The sequence below is a fragment of the Ananas comosus genome, linkage group 7 (genome assembly GCF_001540865.1).
Source record: "Ananas comosus cultivar F153 linkage group 7, ASM154086v1, whole genome shotgun sequence".
Taxonomy (NCBI): domain Eukaryota; kingdom Viridiplantae; phylum Streptophyta; class Magnoliopsida; order Poales; family Bromeliaceae; genus Ananas; species Ananas comosus.
In genome coordinates this window covers 854,413-875,762 of record NC_033627.1, presented here as the reverse complement: position 1 = coordinate 875,762, position 21,350 = coordinate 854,413, and the positions used below count along the sequence as shown (strand labels likewise).

At 38.5% G+C, this 21,350-nt stretch overlaps 4 protein-coding genes across 6 annotated transcripts; 3 read left to right on the top strand and 1 right to left on the bottom strand.

Annotated features, from left to right (window-relative positions):
- On the bottom strand, nucleotides 21–2,338 carry LOC109712381 (serine/threonine-protein kinase Aurora-3-like). The gene is made up of 6 exons (XM_020235930.1): nucleotides 2,159–2,338; nucleotides 1,810–2,052; nucleotides 1,599–1,694; nucleotides 626–840; nucleotides 480–552; nucleotides 21–401 (listed from the first exon to the last, which is right to left on the bottom strand). Exons 1-6 carry the CDS (start codon nucleotides 2,255–2,257, stop codon nucleotides 300–302), a joined length of 828 nt encoding a protein of 275 aa, XP_020091519.1. The 5' UTR covers nucleotides 2,258–2,338; the 3' UTR covers nucleotides 21–299.
- On the top strand, nucleotides 2,862–6,938 carry LOC109712280 (probable N-acetyl-gamma-glutamyl-phosphate reductase, chloroplastic). Of its 3 annotated transcripts, XM_020235754.1 has the most exons (15): nucleotides 2,862–2,927; nucleotides 3,088–3,150; nucleotides 3,254–3,424; nucleotides 4,005–4,112; nucleotides 4,243–4,329; nucleotides 4,430–4,480; nucleotides 4,600–4,671; nucleotides 4,960–5,079; nucleotides 5,445–5,505; nucleotides 5,623–5,703; nucleotides 5,888–5,967; nucleotides 6,072–6,161; nucleotides 6,279–6,443; nucleotides 6,524–6,647; nucleotides 6,728–6,938. In XM_020235754.1, the coding sequence occupies exons 2-14, from the start codon at nucleotides 3,097–3,099 to the stop codon at nucleotides 6,629–6,631; spliced, it is 1,248 nt and encodes a 415-aa protein (XP_020091343.1). In that variant the 5' UTR covers nucleotides 2,862–2,927; nucleotides 3,088–3,096; the 3' UTR covers nucleotides 6,632–6,647; nucleotides 6,728–6,938. The 3 variants fall into 3 exon arrangements, with proteins under 3 accessions (XP_020091343.1, XP_020091342.1, XP_020091344.1); XM_020235753.1 differs by having other exon boundaries at nucleotides 2,910–3,150; XM_020235755.1 differs by having other exon boundaries at nucleotides 2,911–3,150; nucleotides 6,279–6,407.
- LOC109713121 (dof zinc finger protein DOF1.1-like) lies at nucleotides 12,360–13,834 on the top strand. Its single transcript, XM_020237087.1, has one exon. It carries the CDS (start codon nucleotides 12,560–12,562, stop codon nucleotides 13,643–13,645), a length of 1,086 nt encoding a protein of 361 aa, XP_020092676.1. The 5' UTR covers nucleotides 12,360–12,559; the 3' UTR covers nucleotides 13,646–13,834.
- Nucleotides 16,404–19,180, top strand: LOC109713120 (serpin-ZXA). Its single transcript, XM_020237086.1, has 2 exons — nucleotides 16,404–16,916; nucleotides 17,828–19,180. Exons 1-2 carry the CDS (start codon nucleotides 16,482–16,484, stop codon nucleotides 18,608–18,610), a joined length of 1,218 nt encoding a protein of 405 aa, XP_020092675.1. The 5' UTR covers nucleotides 16,404–16,481; the 3' UTR covers nucleotides 18,611–19,180.

Genomic DNA, 21,350 nt, shown 5'->3' with positions numbered 1-21,350 from the left:
TCTGTCATGTTCAAACCTTATTTTCAACTTTAAACTTGCTTGATATGCAGTACTAATTATGTACAATTTTCATCATAAATGAAATGAGACAGATCACCATAAACAAAGTTACAGGCTAAATCCAGTAAATATTAATGATATTACAGTAATCTCTGAAGGAGCTACTCAACAGAGTTCTCATCTCATCATTCTTGCATATAAGATGCTGTGCTTTTACAAACATACCCTCTGCACACTCTTAAGAACCACCGCAAAAAAAAAGAAAAGAAAAATGGAACAAGGAAACAAAAACAGACCTTTTACTCACTGCAAGTGCCAGAAGGGTCTGCATTCTTGACAATCCAGGGATGCTTCAAGATCTCTTGAAGAGATAGCCTCTTTGATGAATCCTTGACTAGAAGCTGCATAACCAAAATTAGACACACGGAAACCACATAATTTCAACATTTTTAGAAAAACACAGATGCGATTAAACTCACTTTGCGAATAAGGTCTTTAGCTTCAGCAGAAACATAATGAGTGGAAGGGAATTTAAGATCCACCTTCAATATCCTGGTAAAAGTTGAAGTTCATTAAACACCAAAATATAAATAAAGAGATGATATTACCAAGTGAGGTTATTTACCTCTTTAATGTGTCGAATTGGTCAGCAGCTTCGAAAGGGGGAACACCATAGAGAAACTCATAGCAAAGGATGCCTAGAGTCCAGTTATCGACAGCATGGTCATGTGCTTTTTTCTCCACCATTTCCGGTGCAAGGTAATCGATGGTACCACACATGGTGTGCCTCTTAGAATTAGACTGAACTGCCCATCCAAAATCTGCAATTTTAAGTCTACCCTGCAAAATACTAAGCTATTAGGATCAATCAAAGTGACCCTGCAAAATACTAAAAGTTTATTCAACTGTCAGTTACAGGGATCGCTATATAATGGGATTATGATAGTTCTTAAACTGATATTTCTATATTAGTATTATACAATGTTCCTAATTAAAAGTAAGCATTCAGAATAGAAACTTACATAATTTGAACCATCCTGATGAGTTCAAGCCACATAAGTTGATCTAGAAGAGCTATTCAGAGCATTTAATGCCTCTGTAAGATATAGCTCATCAGATGATTCAGATCCACAAATACAAGGTCTTTATCTACGGAAAAATCCTGATTGGTATAGAAGTTCTACTATTAAAGTGCAAGGGTTGAACCAGTAAGCATACAGTAATTTGGTCAATTAAGACCCAGTTTGGTAAAAAAGTGTCATATGGTTGGCTATGAGTTGGATTAGCAACCGTTTATATTAATATTACTGTTGTGCATTTCTCCATATGTTGAGTTAGCATTCCATACTAATATATCATGTAAAAAGTAAGTTCCTGTTGTAGGTACGCATTTTATAGTCTATGAAGAACCCAACTTGAGTCGGAAGGAATCATGTTTCCCTGCATTTCAAGAACTATAAAAAGAAAACAACTAACTGAGTTCAGCAACTAAACATAAAGAATTATCATATCAAAACCAGGCAAATCACTCCAACAAAGGAAATTAGAAAAAAAACCAAGCACAATCTCAGAAAAGACGAATAAGAGGAAACAGGAACCTCAAGGTCCAGCAAGAGATTCTCCGGCTTGATGTCCCTATGAATCACATGCTTCTCATGGCAATAAGCAAGTGCCCCGGCTAGGCTCGCAACATACTGTCCATAAGCAAAACCCTAATTAGCCCTGAAAGCCCTAACAGCAAAGGGCATAAGAATAGAAGGATCGAATCGAGCTGAACCCTAGAATTGGGAATCTGAATAAAAAACCCACCGTGGCGGCTCTCTTCTCGGAGAAATGGCGAAGGCTCCTGAGGAGCTTGTAGAGCTCCCCCTTCGCGGCGTACTCTAGTACCAGGAACACGCGGGTGTCGTCGTGGAACCACGCGAAGAGGCGGAGCACGTTGGGGTGGTCGAGGCCGTGCTGGATCTCGATCTCGCGGCGGAGGTGGGCGTGGAACCGGTACTTGTCGAGCTTCGCCTTGAAGATCACCTTGATGGCCACTACATACCCGCTCTGCTCTCGGATATGGATCAAATTAGGGTCGTGGGGTGAGCACCATGAAATCAAGAAGAGGAGGAGGAGGAGGAGGAGGAGGAGGAGGAGGAGGGAGAAGGAGAACCTGCTTCTCGCGGGCGAGGTAGACCTTCCCGAACTTGCCCTCGCCGATGCATTTCCCGATGTCGAAGTCGCCGAGCCCCCACTCCTCCGATTTCGCCATGGGAGGGAGAGGCCGAAGTAGGACGAGGAAGAAGACGAAGAAGAACTGGGGGGAAGAGAGCGGAAGGGGTTCGAAAATCGAAACTTCAAATCGAAGGGGACGGAGAAATTCTAGCATGCACCAGGTGCACAAGTACAGTTTATAACAAAAAAAATTCGATAAATATCATAAATAAATATAATAATAATAATAATAATAATAATAATAATAATTATGCTGAAATAATTTTAAATATCAATAGTATTAAAGGAAATATTATTAGTTCTAAAATATACAGGTTTTCAAAATTCATCCACATGTAAGTGCTGAGTTGAATTTTGATATTGCGATCCCCTATAATTTTTGTAGCGCGGTGTATGAAATATAATGCACACACCAGGTGCAGGCATTAAATTCTACAGATTTGGTTAGTTTATGGGCCGGGTAATTTAGGTGCGGTCTATGACAGTACTGGGCCAACATGGGCCCACAAAATTGGACCCAAGGCTTTCACTGATCCAGAGAGAATTTCATCTGCGCCTGGTGTACTAACACATATCTCATACACCAAGCAGTATCTAATGAGGTTTGAGGTTGAGGTGCACGGTCCACCTGGTGCATCAAGGAATTATTACTCGCTCCCTAGAGCCCTACAAAGCGAACCCCTTCACTCTTCGCTCTGAGAAGGGAGGTAGCAAATCTACGATCTATCTCGGTTACATATTCTCCTCTCCGTTCACTTTTACCATCTCAAAATCATATTTTTGTCCTTTTTCTTTCATTGAGATCACAATTTTCCAGGGTTTGTTGTTTTTTTTTTTCCTTTTTTTTTTTGCACCACAATTCTCTAGTTGAGGGAAATGAGCTCGACGACATTTGGATCCGTTTCATTCAACTCCGGGTGGCTTCGCAAGGTGAGCATTTTTTCGAGCTATAATTCATTGAGAAGCAATTAGACAGAGAAATTTTTTAAAAAAAGTTGGGTTTTTTAAGCTAAAAATTTGATCTTGATCATAGCATGGAACCCTAAGCTCGAATTCAAGGCAGTGCGATGGTTCTCTTCTCCGTGTGAGAGCATCAGTGGCTTCGTCGCCGCAAAGCTTGCGGTCTACGAAGGAGAAGATCGATGCTTCGGAGAAATCGGTTCGGATTGGGGTTTTGGGTGCCAGTGGTTATACTGGAGCTGAGGTATGGTTTCTTCTTCTGCATCATCTTTTAGTGGTAATTTTACTTATTTTTCCACTATAGTTCGAAGAGAATGGAATCATGGAACTGTGACATTTAGTTGATACAAAATTACTTATCAGAGATCTCTTTTATCCTTTTTCTCTACAGAACTGTAAATTGTGGCTTTGCTTCATTGTTTAGTTATCATTTGTGGAGTTCCTGTAATCAACTTATTTAGGAACTACCGATTCTCTTCCATTGTTGTGGTTAAAATTGTACCTTTGTGTTTTTTTTTTTTTTTTCCAACCTTCAATTTCAGTGCCTAATATGTGGTTTCTATAAATGAGCTGAAGTTTCGTAGTTATGGAATTTAGGAGTCTAATGTAGTTTGGACCCTGAGACATACTTACAAGGTTACACTATCTAACATTAGGAGTCTAATGTAGTTTCCTCAAATTTTGGACAAATCATCTATATATCTCGTGGATCTGTTTTGTGGACTAACTTTTTCAACATTATATGTGATATGGGTCTCTCTCTCTCTCTCTCTCTCTCTCTCTCTCTCTCTCATGGTTCACTATTTGTATATTTTCATAAACAGGTTGTTCGGCTCCTAGCAAACCATCCACACTTTGGTATCACAACAATGACTGCTGATAGAAAAGCTGGTCAACCGATTGGATCGGTATTCCCCCACCTAATGACACAAGTAAGTTTTCATACTCCATAATAGATATAATTTAGTATTTTGTAGCTAAAGAAACTTTTCATTATGTACGAGCAAATGTTTGTTAGGTTCGAAGGACATGCTTATCTCTGATTGCCTTTTTATTTCACAGGACTTGCCTGCCATGGTTGCAATTAAAGATGCAGATTTTTCCAATGTTGATGCTGTATTCTGTTGCTTGCCGCATGGAACAACACAGGTATCTTTTGCATCTAATTCACTCTCGAAATGTTGCTTATTCGAAGATTTAAAAATTCGTCCTTTTAATTACATCTAACTCTAAAAATTTGTTCTTGCAGGAGATCATTAAAAGCCTTCCTAAGCAGCTGAAGATTGTTGATCTCTCTGCAGTATGCATTGGGTGCACTTATAGTACTTATTCGAACATCTGATTATGCACACAAGGAGATCTTTGACATCTCAATTTTGGGGAAAAATGAATCTTATAATTTATTTAACATTTTCCCAGGATTTTCGGCTGAGTAACATAAATGAATATGAAGAGTGGTATGGCTTGCCACATAAAGCACCAGAGTTACAGGTACTGAGCTATATTATTGCATTTTTCGACCGTGGATTTGTCGGTTGGTCCATATTTAATGCCTGATTTTTACTTTGATTGCACGTAGCGGATTAAGTCTATAAGTAGGTTGGTCCATATACGATGAAATATGTTACATAAGGCTGGTTTTTTTTATTGTTTCTTTTCTTTTTGGGCACTCATAGCACAACAAAGTAGAATGATTCTATTGAAAAATAGTAGGATGGTATCTAATTTTCAGCCGAGATCATTTTGAACATTCTCGTGATTTTGTTTTTACTTGGATAGAAAGAAGCTGTATATGGTTTGACAGAGGTTTTGAGAGGCAAAATACGAAATGCACGGCTTGTCGCAAATCCTGGATGTTATCCCACATCCATTCAGCTTCCTCTTGTTCCACTTATAAAGGTTTGAACTCTATTTTCTCTCAAGCAATGTACGTCTGTTGATCAATGTATAGTAGTTTACATTCTAGCTTTAAACCAATTTGTAGTAGGCCACATATCCAGCTCAATTTTTTTAAAAATGAAACACTTTTGAGTGCTCTGCCGCAGCATAGAGTAGTGGACTTTGTTTGAATATTAACATTCTGCCATTCTCTTTTAAGCTCTCATTTTTAATTTTAGAGCAGAAATTAGTTAAATCGCACCATAACACTAACTAGATATATCTTTCTTATGTAAATGTTTTATTGGAGATTGAAGAAATTATCTATTTTTTTTCACATTTCACTTGTTATATCATATTTTTCTCTCTTATGTAACTTATTTCAGGCAGGCCTCATTGAACTGAGAAATATCATTATTGATGCCAAATCTGGGGTCAGCGGAGCAGGTCTGAATGCACCATATTCTGACGGCTTGTTTTAGAAAATATTTAGTAGATTGTATATATTTCAGCATCCGTTGAACACCTTGTATTCTTGTAACACTCAAAATATAAATATTTTAGGGCGTGGAGCTAAGGAGGCAAATCTTTACACCGAAGTTTCAGAAGGCCTTCACTCTTATGGAATTACCAAGCATCGCCATGGTTCTGAACTTCCATTGCTATTTTGATAGTTTCGTAACTATTCAACATTTATATTCAGCTCTTTAATATGTGTTGATCGGCCTATTTATTTGCTTCCATGTGGCACATTATATTTTTATTAGCTCATGTTTATATAGCTTTTATTGAACTTCGTGATGTTATGTTAATCCTTTTACTATGCCAGTTCCTGAGATTGAGCAAGGACTTTCCGACGCTTCACATTCTAAGGTGACCGTGAGCTTCACCCCGCACCTAATGCCTATGGTAAATTTTCTTTTTACTAATCTCCTAGTTAAGCTTGTTTAACAGATTCTATCTTGCGCTATGTCGTATATATTTAACATGTCTTATACATTGATGTTGAATAGAGCCGTGGAATGCAATCAACCATATATGTCGAAATGGCACCTGGGGTGACCACTGATGATTTATACCTGGAACTATTGTCTGCTTACAAGGTATGTTCCTTTGAAATGTTATGAAGAGAAGCATTGTATAATTCTGCTGAATCTTTACTTGCTTCATGTTCTTTTCTTGTTTTTAGTCCAGTTATTAAATGCCAATATTCCCTTCAGGATGAAGTATTTGTCAGGTTACTGGAAAGAGGAGTTGTTCCTCACACGCGCCATGTTCGGGGTTCGAATTACTGCTTCATGAACGTATTTGAAGATCGGATTCCCGGCAGAGCGATTATTATCTCTGTTGTATGTATATTTTCAGATGTCAAATATCATCAAACAGTAAAATTTGCTCACCTCTTCTGGTGTATTATTTCTGATATTTTTGTCTATATATAAATATATGCTGCAATCCTATGCAGATTGATAATTTAGTGAAAGGTGCCTCTGGCCAAGCACTACAAAATCTCAATCTGATGATGGGTTTTCCGGAGAACATGGGGCTCGATTACCAGCCATTGTTTCCTTGAACATCCTGCATTTTTGGTATGCCTTAATTATTTGGATTTCCATGTATAGAATTTAGCTGCAACTTTAAGCTGATTGTAATTGACATGATTTTGCAGGACTAGGAATGAGGGACTCATTGTTTTGTTGGCTTCAAATTGGTGATTACAAGTTAAATTAAGTCGCGGCAAGTTAAGCAAGTCCCTATATGGTGCCAATTTTGTATTATTAAACATCCTCAGTAATGTTATAGTACAGATAACATAATGCATTGTCTGATTCTCTTTGAATAATCCATACGTTTTCTATTTAGAATGATGAAATTTTTAAGTGTGTGAATGCATGTATCTTTTCTTGGTAAGATGATAAATATGATGAACAAAAGATAAATGTGACAAATAAATGCATGTTAAAGCCCCAGTACAGTAAGTTAGAAGTTTCAGTTTACTGAACTATCCTTACCACACTCCCTAAATTGTCTAACCAAGACTCCGATCTTAGTGCATTTAATTTCAATGTAAAAATCAAAATTTTAAGCTCTGATGATGTAGGATTCGTATAGGAAAGTGTAAATGCCATTTGTACTTCTGGGACAGCCCCCAATACATAGTAGAAGATGTGAAAATAAATTAAGAAAAAAAATATATACCCATGCAATGTATTACCAAAAAAAAATTTAACTAAAAAAAAAAAAGAATGTTATTGATAGTAGAGAATAATATTCCCCATCTATTTTCCAATCTTTAAATGCTGAGGATTTACCATTTGGGGATGGAAAAAAAAATTGATAACAAATATTATTCATTTACTGTCAGCAAATATATATATATACAGAGAGAGAAATGGAGAGAGAGAGAGAGAGAGAGAGAGTTCGGCTATAGTAAAAAGCGCAAAACATTTAGTGCTTATAAGTTTTCAACCGTTAGATTTATTCCTTTAATCAATTTTATCTCTTAAATTATACTATTACACCAACTATTCACTCAACCTCTACGAAATTACTATTATTTTAACCTACAAATCTTCATACCAAAAACCAAAAATTTATAAGTATTAATGATTTGATACTTTTAAAATCATAAAAGCTCAATTTGGGAACGGAGCACCAACTAAAAGGGTAAATTAGATTTTGTTCACGTTACTTACAGGCAGAGTGTGGTCCCTTATACATATATATATATATATATATATATAGCCAATGAAACTTTTTTATATGAACTTGGTTTAAAGAATCCAACGTCGATTTGCTAGATTATATATACAAAGTTACAAACTAGTTATACCTAGATATAGGTGTATAGGTAATATGGCCCAACAAAGATCTCGTGGCATGCTTTTGTCGATTACGAGCCTAATAATAGAATCTTCCCTTGATTGAAACGCAATTAATAAATGGAAAAATTAAATTTTTTAAAAAAATATCATGTGGACCCTCAACTACAGCAGAATAGAAGAATTTTCCCCGCCAGGCATGATTACCATTGCTCGATCTTGGTGAATTTTTTATTTTATTTTTTTTGTTCCCGTCCAATTAGTACATTATTTTGTAATTGCTTTGCGCGTGATTAATTAATTAACTAATCTATGGAAATCCCACTTTTAATTGCCTGATTATTTGTAGCCTAAGCTAGGTGCATGGATCTTAATTAACTAGGGAGATGGATATCTAATTGCAAGGCTACGTACACATTAATTAACCTTCTATGCTCTAGGTGTGTCCCAAACTCTTTATTAGTACTTTCACATATTTAGTACTTTAGAAGGTATGGGCTATAATGTTTTAAATAATATATAAATATAATAGCCCTTATGTCATTGGTTTTCTACGTCTGATTGTCTCGTACAAAAATTATAGATACCTCAAAATACTAACAATATTTACTTAGCTTCTATCTTCACTCTTTGGTAGGACTTTGGATTTTTTTTTTTTTACCATTTTCTTAAATTTGTTTTTGAGGATAAATACGTTTAGACACTATTTTTACCCATCATCTATAATACACACCAGCATATTTCAGTTTTATTTAATAAATTAAAGTTTAATCATTAACTAGTAGTTAGATCTGCTGGTGTTCTATTCTCAAATTATACAGAAATTATCTGAATTGTGAATCATTTTGAGTTTCTTTTTAGAACTTTCAAATTTTTGATTTTATTACGTACCCAAGGTTTCAATTTGTTTGATTTCAATTAATCAACGATATTTTCACTTCCAAATTTAAACTGATTAGTTACTTTATAATTACATAAATTATATATAAAATATACTAATTAAATATATAATGATAAACGACGCATCATTGGACAACAGTAACACCAGGGGATCTAAATTAAACAAGTTTTGAAGTAGTCCACAAAGTTCACACTACTATTCACAGTACAACAAAAATGTGCAGTAGGATGTTTTCGTTCACAGTGGTGGTGTGAAACCCTAGGAAAGGTGAGAATGGTAGAGTTTGCATATGCCTGCTAAGAAGGGAACAAGAGGGATTGGGCCCCACTTACAAGGGAATATGTTATGTATGCATGTTTGGAGCCGTGATAGGCGAAGTAGTACTAGCACTCTGCATGGGTATGTATATTTTCATGTCATGTCATGTCATTTTGGCTTGTCACGTCGTGTCATGTACATGGCAGCCACTGACATGCATGGCCACATCACCTCTCTAATTAATGGAGCTTGTGACTATTCCCCTTCCACTCACGTACATCATAACATAATATATGTACTCTCTCTCTCTCTCTCTCTCTCTCTCTATGCACATCCTTTTCTTCTTTGTTCTGTGTCCTTCAATTAAAGAAACGTATGAGCAAAAAGAAAGGTGAGAGGGGAGGAATGAGAAGAAGAAGGAAAGGAATCTATTCTAATCATGCACAGAGTCTCTCTCTCTCTCTCTCTCTCTCTCTCTCTCTCTCTCGTGTTCTGAGACCTCAGTGAGTGAAGTGCGTGACTGATTCAGTACTGATTAGAGAGAAAGAGAGTGAGTGAGGGAGAGAGAGAGAGAGAGCCCGAGTTTCGAGGAGGTCTCATGCCATTCTCTCTCTACCTCTCACTCACTCTCTCTCTCTCTCTCTCTGTGTCTAGAGAGAGAACTTTATAAGTGTTTCTTTGTGTTGCTTTTTTTTTTTTTTTTTCTGAACGTTTTGGTTCAAGAGAATAAAAGGATATGGTGCGGGAGAAGTTATTGTATGCACTCGGTGCATCTGTATGTCTCGTACACTGTACCTATCGATCGTATTATCACGTCTCGAGAGATTTGCGATCGATCTAAAGCTAAATAGTTAGATGTAATAAGAAAAAACCTCTGTAAAATTAATAAAGAAAGATTATTGCATGTCCTTCTATATATCTTCTTCACCGTAAACATACTAAGCTTCTGCCTCTATAGATACAATCTCCTCTACAACTAAGGAGCAGCTCCTTGTATACTTTTTTTGGTTTGGTTGGGGTGCAGGGGATGTACGAGTGCACGGGGTGCAGGGAATAATTATCTTTTTGTGGGGTATAATATATGAGGTCGTTTTCGTGAGCCGGCACGTTCTGGTGCAAATGTTTCCGCACGGCACGCGCGCTCAGATATGGAAGGAAGAAGAAAGGAAAAGGCCGAAACCTAGGAATTGGGTCCTATGTATGCATTACATGGAACTGAGACTCAGATTTTATTCCCTGCACCCGCTCTACGACGCCATCCGTGGTCCGATCAGTCAAAAAAAGCAACACGTGTTCTTTAATTATTGTCCTCTTTGTTCCAACGAGGAGATTAATAGTGTTGTTCTCCGAGGCTACATCGCTCTATAGTTTTAGTTTTATAAAGAGTTCTTAAATACTATTGATCCATTGAATGATCGATATAGTATTAAAATGAGTTCTAAGACAAAAAAAAAAAAACACTGATGCGAGTGTCTCGTACACACAAAAAAAAGAAAAAAAAAATCGACGTATAATGCGTGCTCTATTTTTTATAATTTTTTCTTTTTATAATTAAGAAAAAAAATAAAAATACATCAAATTATGTACACAACTATAAAGTGAGAAACACGGGGGACAAAATTTCGCTGAGATGGATTGAGTTGAGGCTGGTCCCCGAACCGTCAAATCGTCGGTGCCCGAATCTCAACACAGTCTCTGTATTTCGAGGCGCACAATACAGATCTCGAGGTCGAACTGAACGGCGGATATTAGAGGGCCTCGGTGAATTGCAGCGAGATCGATCACGTTTTATCCCGGCCATTAATTAACCAACTTGGAGTCCAAAAGCGGAGGCTAATATTCCGTGCTTTAAGATTCGCGAACGGTACTTTTGTACAGGGCTACATATTCCCCTCAATTATGCGCGCATTATTATATTGTTACATCGAACCTAGACAGGCAGAAGAATCAGCGTAGACTCCTAGGTGTCATTCTCCTTTACACGAATTTCGACGCGATTAGGCCCCTTCCATTTAGGCGTAATCATTAGTGTCTTTGAACGACATGAACTAGCTCGGAATGGGTACGTAGTAGTAATACTTTTAATTCCATAAGAAAAATTAATTCACAAACTATAGGATATATAGCATCGATCTCATAGCATTTCTTTTAATTAGTAAAGCGTTTTATCAATCTATCTTAAGATTAAGTGATTGAGTGTGTGATTATGACATAAAAAAGTGATTAGATTAGGTCCCTCAAAATATTCTAACCACACCAACCACTCAAAAAATAATAATAATTCAGAGCTTAAAGTGGAAAAATTCCAATTAACTCCGTCCACACATCACACCTACAAAAAATGAGTCAATCGATGATTCCATTTTTAGATATATTTGACGTATCCGGTGTCTTAATGCGAATGGAATTAGAGCATCATTTCCATGCAAAGACAAAGTAAAAATTCTACGTGATGTGAGTAATTGACTCTCGTACAAAGTACTCCCTGTTCATGGCTCATAATGCTTGATTAATATGACTTGTTGATAATAATTAACAATAACTAATATGTACAAAATGATGATGCGTGTTGCAGGGCGCTATTTGATTTGGAGCTACTGTTTGACACATGCAAACAAAAGCTTGTACTCTGTAGAAAAAGTGTAGGCCACTATCCTACAGAGAAATTTTTCCAGGAACTGATGCACCACATATATAATCATATATATAATCATAAACTTGTGCCCTCCATCCCATCCCATTATTTTATATAAAATATATATATAAACTTATTATTCCATGTAAAAAGGAATGACAATATCAATTAATATGTTAAAAATATATTTTTGACATCATTCTTGTATTCTATATACTGTGAAACAACCGTTGTACTCTAAAAGCTTAAGCGTAGAGATTTTTAGATTTTTTAATCGGCTCATGACGTGGGCTTGAGTTAAATGGGAGGAAATTAATATGCTAGGAGCCTGGCGTGACTCGAACTCAGGACCTCCTGCTCTGATACTATGTGAAACAACCGTTGTACTCTAAAAGCTTAACATTTTTATATTTAACATATATCACTCTTTATTGTCTTTTCACCGTAACTAAAGAATGCAAATTTTTAGTTAATTATGAGAATAAATTAAAAGGTTGATAACTGTGTGGTCTATACCTGATGTGGTGGATGGAGACCAGGCTTTTTTGTAAAAAAAAATTATTTGCGCCTCAGGCAAGGGCGACTAGGAGGGAAACAGCATTAATTTGTAACTTCTCTCTCTTTGTCAATCTCCTCTATATATATAATTCATCGCTCAACACAAAATCCAATCGACAACACTCCCCACAACTATAATTAAACCCAACCTCATCCCCCTACCCCTTTCACACTCACCACTCTCATCACTCCAAAACCCACTTTCCCCTTCCCTCCCCCACCAACTCCACTCAAACCTCTCCTAATTCTCTCCCTCTTGCTAGCTAGTTCCAGTTCCAACTTAATTATATAGTAGGAAGAGGAAAATATTTATTTATTTATTTAGAGATGATTCAAGAACTACTAATGGGTGCAGGAGTGGTGGAGGAAAATAAGATCATCCCCAACATCCCCTCCACCGCCGCCGCCGCCGCCGCCGCTGCTGCTGCTGCCTCCTCCCCTTCCTCCTCGCCGGTTTCGGCTGCAGGCACTTCGGGTATCGTCACCGCTGCTGCCGCCGCTGCGGCGGCTTCGTCGGAGCCGCTGCGGTGCCCGCGGTGCGACTCGTCGAACACCAAGTTCTGCTACTACAACAACTACAACCTCACCCAGCCCCGCCACTTCTGCAAGACCTGCCGCCGCTACTGGACCAAAGGCGGCGCCCTCCGCAACGTCCCCATCGGCGGCGGCTGCCGCAAAGCCAAGCCCGCCACCTCCACCTCCGCTGCCGCCGCCGCCGCCGCCGCCAAGCCCCGGCCGCCGCCCTCCGCCGCCGTCGACTTCCCCCCCTGGGCCGCCGCTCCGCCGCCGCCGCCGCCGCAGCACGCCTCAGCCCACCTCATGGCCCTCCTCAGAGCCACCGCCATCCCCTACCCTAACCCTAACCCCATCATAAATCCCTTGCGTTGCAAGGAGGACGTTGCAATCCTCAATGCACACAAGGTGTTCGACGCAATGGGCGCTACACAGAGCCTGACCTTAGAGCCTCTGAATAATCACCATTCATGTAACAGCAATGGCAACAGCAACAACAATAATAATTATAGTAATGTGTCGTGGAGACACAGCTACGTCCACGGTTACCACCAACCGCTGCTCGGTGGGAACGCGCAAAGCGCAGGGGTCGAAGAGCTGCATCAGAGATTCAAGCCACTCGGTGCTACCTACAGCGACCAGCTACAAGCGGTGATCGGCAATATGGGCGGTGGATTGGGTGGTTCTTCTTCTATGTTCTCTTCCTCTTCTTCATCCTCTTGTTTGTTTTCTTCTACTTGTAGTGCTAACATCGAATCGACTGCGACGATAGCGAATGCTGGTGGTAATAGTACTAGTATTTTGGAGCCGATCTCGCTCGCGGGAGGAGAATTGGGGTACTGGAACCCGGCAATGGCGTGGTCGGATCCGCATGCTACTATCAATGGTGCATTCCCTTAGAACACCAATTAGTAGTTCATTTTCTACCTATGTATCTGTTCTTTTTTCTTTCCTTTTTTTTTTTTGGTGCTCTGTGGGCAATTAGTGGTGCTATACATGAAGGTTGGGGGGTACTATAATATAATGTATTACTATATATTAAGAATCTTTCCTTAGTTAACTCTGCGTCAGTGTTTAAATTTGTATTAATTGTGCCTTGTGTTGAATGATCAATTAAGCTATTAAGAAAATGAACCATATATATATAGGATAAAAACTGAATAGATTAAAATATAGGATATTGTAATTAAATTTAATGAATTTTTTATTGGCTTCAAGGGGCGAGCACTCTGCTCTATAGCTGGAGAGCTGGTTAGACTGAGTTACGTTTAAAATGACGGGATTGAGATCATATCAGGTCGAGTCATATTTAAAATGACGTGAGACTTGTTGAGCCGAATCATAATTGAGACCCGCAATCAAGGCCCGTAGACATTGTGTCTGGACGTTTTAAGTAAATTGATTGTATATTCCTAACACTTGAAGCTTTTGAGGCTAATGATTAACGCCAATCATCCGACATTTTTATTTTTTTTGCTTTAACACCAAAATCACTTTAATTTGTTAGTAACACCGCTAGTTGCACCTTGCATTACTGTTGAACAATGAGAGAGAGAGAGAGAGAGAGAGAGAGATTTAGTACTCTGTCTTTCGCTGGGTGTTAGAGAGGAGAGAGAAAAGAGGAGAGATGATGAGGATGGAGTGCTTAGAGATTCTTTCTCCTTGTTGCTGTGCAGTGAGAAAGTAAAGAGAGAGAACTTAGATTCCTTCTTCTTTTTTCTTTTTTTTTTGCTTTTTTTTTTTTTTGATTTCTCTGAAGCCCTGGGTGCTTCACTCTGTAGCCGAGTTTATTTGCGTAATGAATGAAAGAGTAGCATGCTATCCTTTCTCAAAAAAAAATATTAAAATAAAGAGAGAGAAGAGAGAGAATTATATATTATGTATATATATATATAGCTATTGTAAGTGGTTTGAAAGCAGCCTTTGGAAGGTGTGTTGTGTGTGCTAAAATGGCAGGTGGATTCGATTCTCGCTCGCTCCACCCAACACCAAACACTGCATGCAGCAGCAGCAGCAGCAGCAGCAGCCGCCTTCTGTCTGTTTGCATGCCCAGCTGGGGAGGCTCGGCTGTCGCTGTCGCTGTCGCTGCCGCTGAATCCCCCGTCCAACACCATGAGTGAGATGAGAAAGAAGAGAGAAAGAAAAGGACATGCATGCATGATGCTTATATTACTCTCCAAAATTGGACCTTACATTCAAATCATTCCACTTGTATCATGTAAGACGTACTCCAAAAGGTTTAATCGAAAATAATAAAATAATTTTATATTCAAATGATCATGTAATTAATAAAAAAAATTTCTTATGTTGTTTGTGTGCAGTGCAATGTCAAGACCCTTGAATATTCATTCAATAGTGTTATTTTTATATAGAACTATAACAGAAAATATCAGTTTCTTATTGAGAGGAGAAACTATTCCTTGTACTCGGTGTATTTGTACACAGTGAACCGCCTTTAATTTGGGTCTATTTGGATATCAAAATAAGTTTCTCCCATAGTATGTTGTGTACATTTTTTTTTCAAAAAAATTGGGTGATTAGTAGATAGAAGAGTTTCATTTTAATTCCTAGGAAGGTTTTGATAGCCATTATTTTGTAAGAACGTTGCATTTTACCAATAAGATAATTCATCTTATTTTTTATAAAATGACTTGGAGGCTGAATAGAGCATCGTAGATTCCTAGACATTTGATTGTAACTCGTCATCTATATATCAAACACTACAAAATTCTAATAAAATAAAAGAGATGCAGTGAATGAGAAGCTCATGCCTCAAACAGAAACAGACCCCTTCTTGGATTCTAGACCTGCTTTAACTAGACCCGATCCATGCGGCTCAATTTGTTGGACCGGATTTTGCCTCAGAGGCCCGAGAAAATCCGGAACGGATTAAGCTCGGGCTCAAAACATACACATGACGTCAAAAGCCCAATCCATAGTGGTAACCTATCCATTATTTGCAAAATTAATTTATACCCCAATCATCCAATAACTCTTATTTTCCTACTATGTTTAGTTTTTTATATTAAAAATTTGGCTAAATTACAGAAAACCCCCCTGTAATAACCCGTTTTTTCACTTTCCCCCCCTGACATTTAAAAACCTACACTTTGCCCCCTTGTAAAATGAAAAATGTGCACTTCACCCCTTCCGTTAGGGTTCCGTTAGGGGTTCTGTTAAAAAATATTTTTTTATACCGAAAATACCCCTCTGCCTCTTCTCGGATGCTTCGCTCCCTCCGGCTCGCCGCTTCGCCGCCTCGCCGCCTCGCCGCCTCGCCGCTTCGCCGCCTCGCCGCCTCACCGTCCTCCACTGCTTCGCCCTCGCCCACGTCCCCTTCGTCCTCCTCCGCAGCCTCGTCTTCGCTCTCGTTTTCCCTGTCTACCTCTCCATCAACACCCATCGCCGAAATCGATGGGCGGCGACGGTGTAGGAGGAGAAGGGAAGCAGGTGGAGAAGAAATTTGAGAGGAATCGTGGCCGATTGAGGTGGAAAACCGGCGGATCGAAGGGGCGGCTGAGGAAGCTCAGGAAGAAGACAACAATGNTCCCAAAGACATAAAGAAAAATCAAAGAGGAAACTCTCAAATTTGAAAAGTTCAGGGACTGAAGTATTAATGTCAAAAATTCCGTGTCGTACTATAATGCATTTTGCGCCCCCTCCGCCCTCCACCTCCTCATCCTCCTCCCTTCTTCTTAAAAACTAAAAAGAGAAAAGAAAAAAAAAATTTCCCAAAATGGACCTCAGGGAATCCATCGCCCACCAAACGGCGTTCTCGCTCCGTTTGGCGAAGAGCGTCGCCACCGCCGAAGCGGCGAGCTCCAACCTCGCGTTCTCGCCGCTCTCCCTCCACGCGCTTCTCTGCCTCGTCGCCGCGGGATCCAAGGGCCAAACCCTAGACCAGCTCGTCTCCTTCCTCGGCTCCGGCGCCGCCGCCGCCGCCGCCGCATCCGTCGCCGCCGCCGCCGCCGCCGACGCGGCCGATCTCACCGCGCTCGCCTCCCAGGTCGTGGAGATCGTCCTCGCCGACGCCTCCGCCGTGGGCGGGCCGCGCGTCGCCTTCGCCAATGGCGTGTGGATCGACGGCTCCCTCTCCCTCAAGGACTCGTTCAAGTCGATCGTCGCCTCCGCTTACAAGGCGGAGACCAAGTCGGTCGATTTCCAAACCAAGGTTAGAATCATCGCTTGATCTCACAGCCCTAGCTGTTGATTCTTCACTTTGATTAGGCGATTTCCTTTTTCTTTCCGTAATGCGTAGTTATTTCTCGGTGATCTAGGGTTTTAAGGGTTAGGATACTTCCTCTAGTTATCAGTCAACATCTTAGCATTTCGGATTGTAAACCGTAATCTTGCTGGAACTCTTGCTGAAATAGTATTAACAAATTAGTCTCCATTAGTTTGTAGGACTTTTGACATTCTATATCACGGAACTTGATTTTTGTAGTCAGAATCCTGATCCTTGTTCATTCCCACTTCCGTTTGTATCTTTCCTCTTGTAGTAATGTCTTATAACGCGGCAAAAGGAACTACCATGTTGCGTGTAAAACAGCTTTTAAGTTCTTCGGAGAAAAATGTTACCATTTGGAGGCTCGACGTTGACCTACGGAATGGGCTAACCTATGCAATGTGATTCGTTGTATTGTTCGGATGCCGTGCATAAGTTACTTAGACTCTCTACATCAATTGCTTCTATTTTATCGAGTGACAGGAGTTAATTTAGTCTTTTAGTAAGTGTCATGTTTACTTTGGATTAATTGGCTGAGTGAATAAGTTAGCATGGTGGGGTTCCCAAAGAATCAATTTCGCAAAGAGAATCTAATCATCAAGTAATTTGATGGCATTGTGTCCCTATGTTTTGCTAGAGATTTTGTTTTCCTTTATATTCAATTCAAAATTGGGAGGAAGCTTTGGATCATAGTTTGAGAGTCATGAAGAACAGCTTTATACTACTGGTTTGAACTGCAAATTCAGCCAGATTTCTACGTACTTCTAATCTCGTTTTCCCTCTGACTTCTCATATTGGAGGCGTACAATATTATGCGTAAAGAAGTCACTAATCAAGTTCTTTTTCTGTTTGCTTAGGCTGCTGAAGTCACTGATCAAGTTAACTCATGGGTCGAGACTGCAACGGCTGGCCTTATAAAAGACCTCCTTCCCCAGGGTTCTGTTAACCAGAACACTAGGCTGGTGCTCAGCAATGCTCTTTACTTCAAAGGAGCTTGGACTGAGAAGTTTGATGCATCGGAAACCAAAGATGATGAGTTCCACTTACTCGATGGAAGCTTAGTACAAGCACCTTTCATGACCAGCGGGAAAAAGCAGTTTATCTCTTCTTATGACAACTTTAAAGTGCTTAAGCTTCCCTATAAGCAAGGCGACGACAAGAGACAATTTTCTATGTATATTTTCCTCCCCGAAGCTAATGACGGCCTGTGGAATTTAACCGAGAAGTTGGGTTCCGATCCCGAGTTTCTCAACCGTCATCTCCCGAAGCAAAAGGTTTCAGTGGGAAAGTTCAAAATTCCCAAGTTCAAGATATCATTCGGGTTTGAAGCTTCTCAAACTCTGAAAGCTATGGGGCTAACTTTGCCCTTCAGCGCTGGCGCAGATTTAACAGAAATGGTCGATTCACCCGTGGGTCGCGACCTCTATGTTTCATCAATACACCACAAGTCTTTTATCGAAGTTAATGAGGAAGGAACGGAGGCTGCCGCCGCTTCTGCTGCAGTGGTGATGATGAGGGCATTGGTGAGGGAAACTCCAGACTTCGTAGCCGATCACCCATTTGCGTTCTTGATCAGAGAGGATATGACCGGGGTTGTTCTATTCATTGGTCATGTCCTCAACCCATTGGTGACCGAGTAAGAAAACTAAAAAAGTAAGAATGTACACGCCTTACATGAACTATAGACCATTTTGAATCAGGCTATCCAACCTTTCAAAGTTTTGATTTTGCTGCTCAACTTTTTAATTTATTTGATTCGAATCAGTTAACAGCACTTTAACTTTCAAATATAAACGAATATTATTTACTCACAATAAATTTGTAGTTGCGAGAATTATCTTTCAACTACATTAACTAAATCTATAAAGATAAACGATGCATTCAAATTTGAAGTCCAAGTGCTGTCGGTCGACTCGAATCAAACAAATTAATAGATTAGATAGTAAAATCAAAAGTTTGAAAGATAGAATAGTCAATTCAAAATAGTGCATAGTTCAGATAAGTTTTGTACGGTTGTATCAAATGAAAATCTAACTATAATGGTGGTATTGTATCTTTTTGTTTCCTTTTTCAATCAATCCTCTGAGTGCGCCTAGAGGGTCTGTACTTTTTTGCTCACTCTGTAATCTGTTTGCTAGACTCTTCTTTCGTTACAATGCTAATCTTTGTATACTTTGCGAGCTAAATCTAGTATGTGTCCGTTATGTTAATGCATTCGGTAAATAGATAATTTTTAAAAATGATTGATGGTGGATAAATGGCATGAATCAAAGCAGAAAATTTCGATTTTCCAACCTAACCGGAATAATCATTGTTTGGTATACCACACCTGTCCATCAGCCTGATTGGTTTTGTTGTGGAATTGATCGATTGGTGATTCAATTGCAAGTGTTTATTTGGTAATTGATGAGACCACCTTTTCTCCTGCTATAAAGGAATGTTAGCACATGATGGATGGAAGAGTTCCCTGAGAGAGGAGAGGCACCAAACTTTGTTTACTTTGTCGGGTGCGTGCTCGGACCAAATACTCACGTTCTTACTTTTAACCTTTTTTTTTTTTTTAAATACTCATCATGNATGAAAAAGAAAAAACCTTATTATACCGACCGTCCTTAGAGCAAGTGGCGAAGGGCTTGGTAGTTGGCATCTGAGATCCAAATTCGAATCCTAGTTGATTCACATTTTCAGCTAAGTTTATTTCTTAAAAAAATAAACGAAGCGGGTAGCGTGCTACCTATTTCTTAAAAAAAAACTTGTTATTGTTTTTATTTAAAGCTGTACTAAAAGATTAAATTATAATCTTGTTTTGTTTTGTCATTATCCGAGTAAAATTAATTAAAAATGCCTTCACAATTTTAAAGTAAAAATTTCTCCTAATAAAAGATTTATGTGGGCATCCTTGAGGATAAAAAAATTATTATTATTAGTAAATTTTATCTCTTTTGAATAAAAAAAATTATTTCAGAAGCAGAAACTAAACAAACACCTTGATCCTGATCATCATTGTAATCCAAAAAAAAAAAAGAAAAGAAAAGTTGCATAGCGTTGAAGCGATTTTGAAGTAGGAAATAGCGAGAGGCCCCATGGCCCAACTGTGCAAGGATCGTGAGCCTCGTGGGTTCGAAGGACATCTGCTGACTCAGACCAGATCAGTCCACCGGGTGTGGTCGGTGCCGACTTTCTCGCAAGTGCATTTCTGTGCTTCCGAGACCACGGCAGTGTTTGGTCTGTAACTGTAAATAAAAAGATTCTTTTCTAGATTTTGTTAAAACTATCTTTTTACCTTCTTTTTTTTTTTTTTTTCTAAAGCCAAACACTCCTCCTAAAAATTTATACGTACGGATTAATTTCTCCACACTTTTTATGAAAATAAATTTATATTGTCCAATATATAGACAATATGTACCTATTTTATCGCTCAGTAATCATAGAATAAATTTTAAATAAAAATTTTTTTTTGCATGTAGAGTTGCGGAAATTTTTATTAATTTAGCTGGAATATTATTGAATGTTCTTTTTCATGAGAGGGGGATTGAAAATGTAAGACTCCTTTTGCTCAAAAAAATAAAAAAACATTCTTTTGACAAGGTTTTAGCATACATTGCACGCTTAAAATTCAATCATTTATATTTATAATTTGAATTACTAATTGTAAATATTATTATTATTATTTTTTGCTAAAAGTATTAAATGAAATAAAATTGTGTCAAATTATAGTCAGCAGAAGTTTTCTGCTAGAGACAGTAAGCAGTTTTTCTTACCACGGTCACTGAGGTAATAAATGGAGGCGTAAAAAGTGTCTGACACTTTAATTCTTTATTTATTTATGTCTTATAACTTATAAGCAGTGACAACAAATATGATAGTACAGTGATAAATTACTATTCCATAGTTTCGGAAAACAAAAGAGAGTTATTTAATCACCTCACACAATAAAAGACAGTGGTTTTAGTAACAATTAAGACATCAACCTCCAATGTATAAATAAACAATTAAGAAGGTCAAACTTAAAAACTGACCACTAAGAACAGAGACTTATTAATTACTATGGAGATCCCCATTTTCCAATTTTTCACCAAGATTGAGTTTTTCTATCAGAAATTTTATTTTTAAAAAAATGATACATATTTAATCTGTCAAAATCAATCAAACACTTTTTACAAAATTGTAAATGTTGAAGCGAAATAATGCTATATTTTGTGTAATTTAAATCAAAGACCAGCGTAGTGAGAATGTTATTAAAGACAACTCGCAATGAGATATTATTAATAAAATTTTAAATTTAATTAATTTATTGCCAATAGTTTACGTTTAACCAAAGCTTAAGAAATAAAATTTGCTTGCTCACACTTTGCTGTGCCCTTTACATTTCGGGGTCCG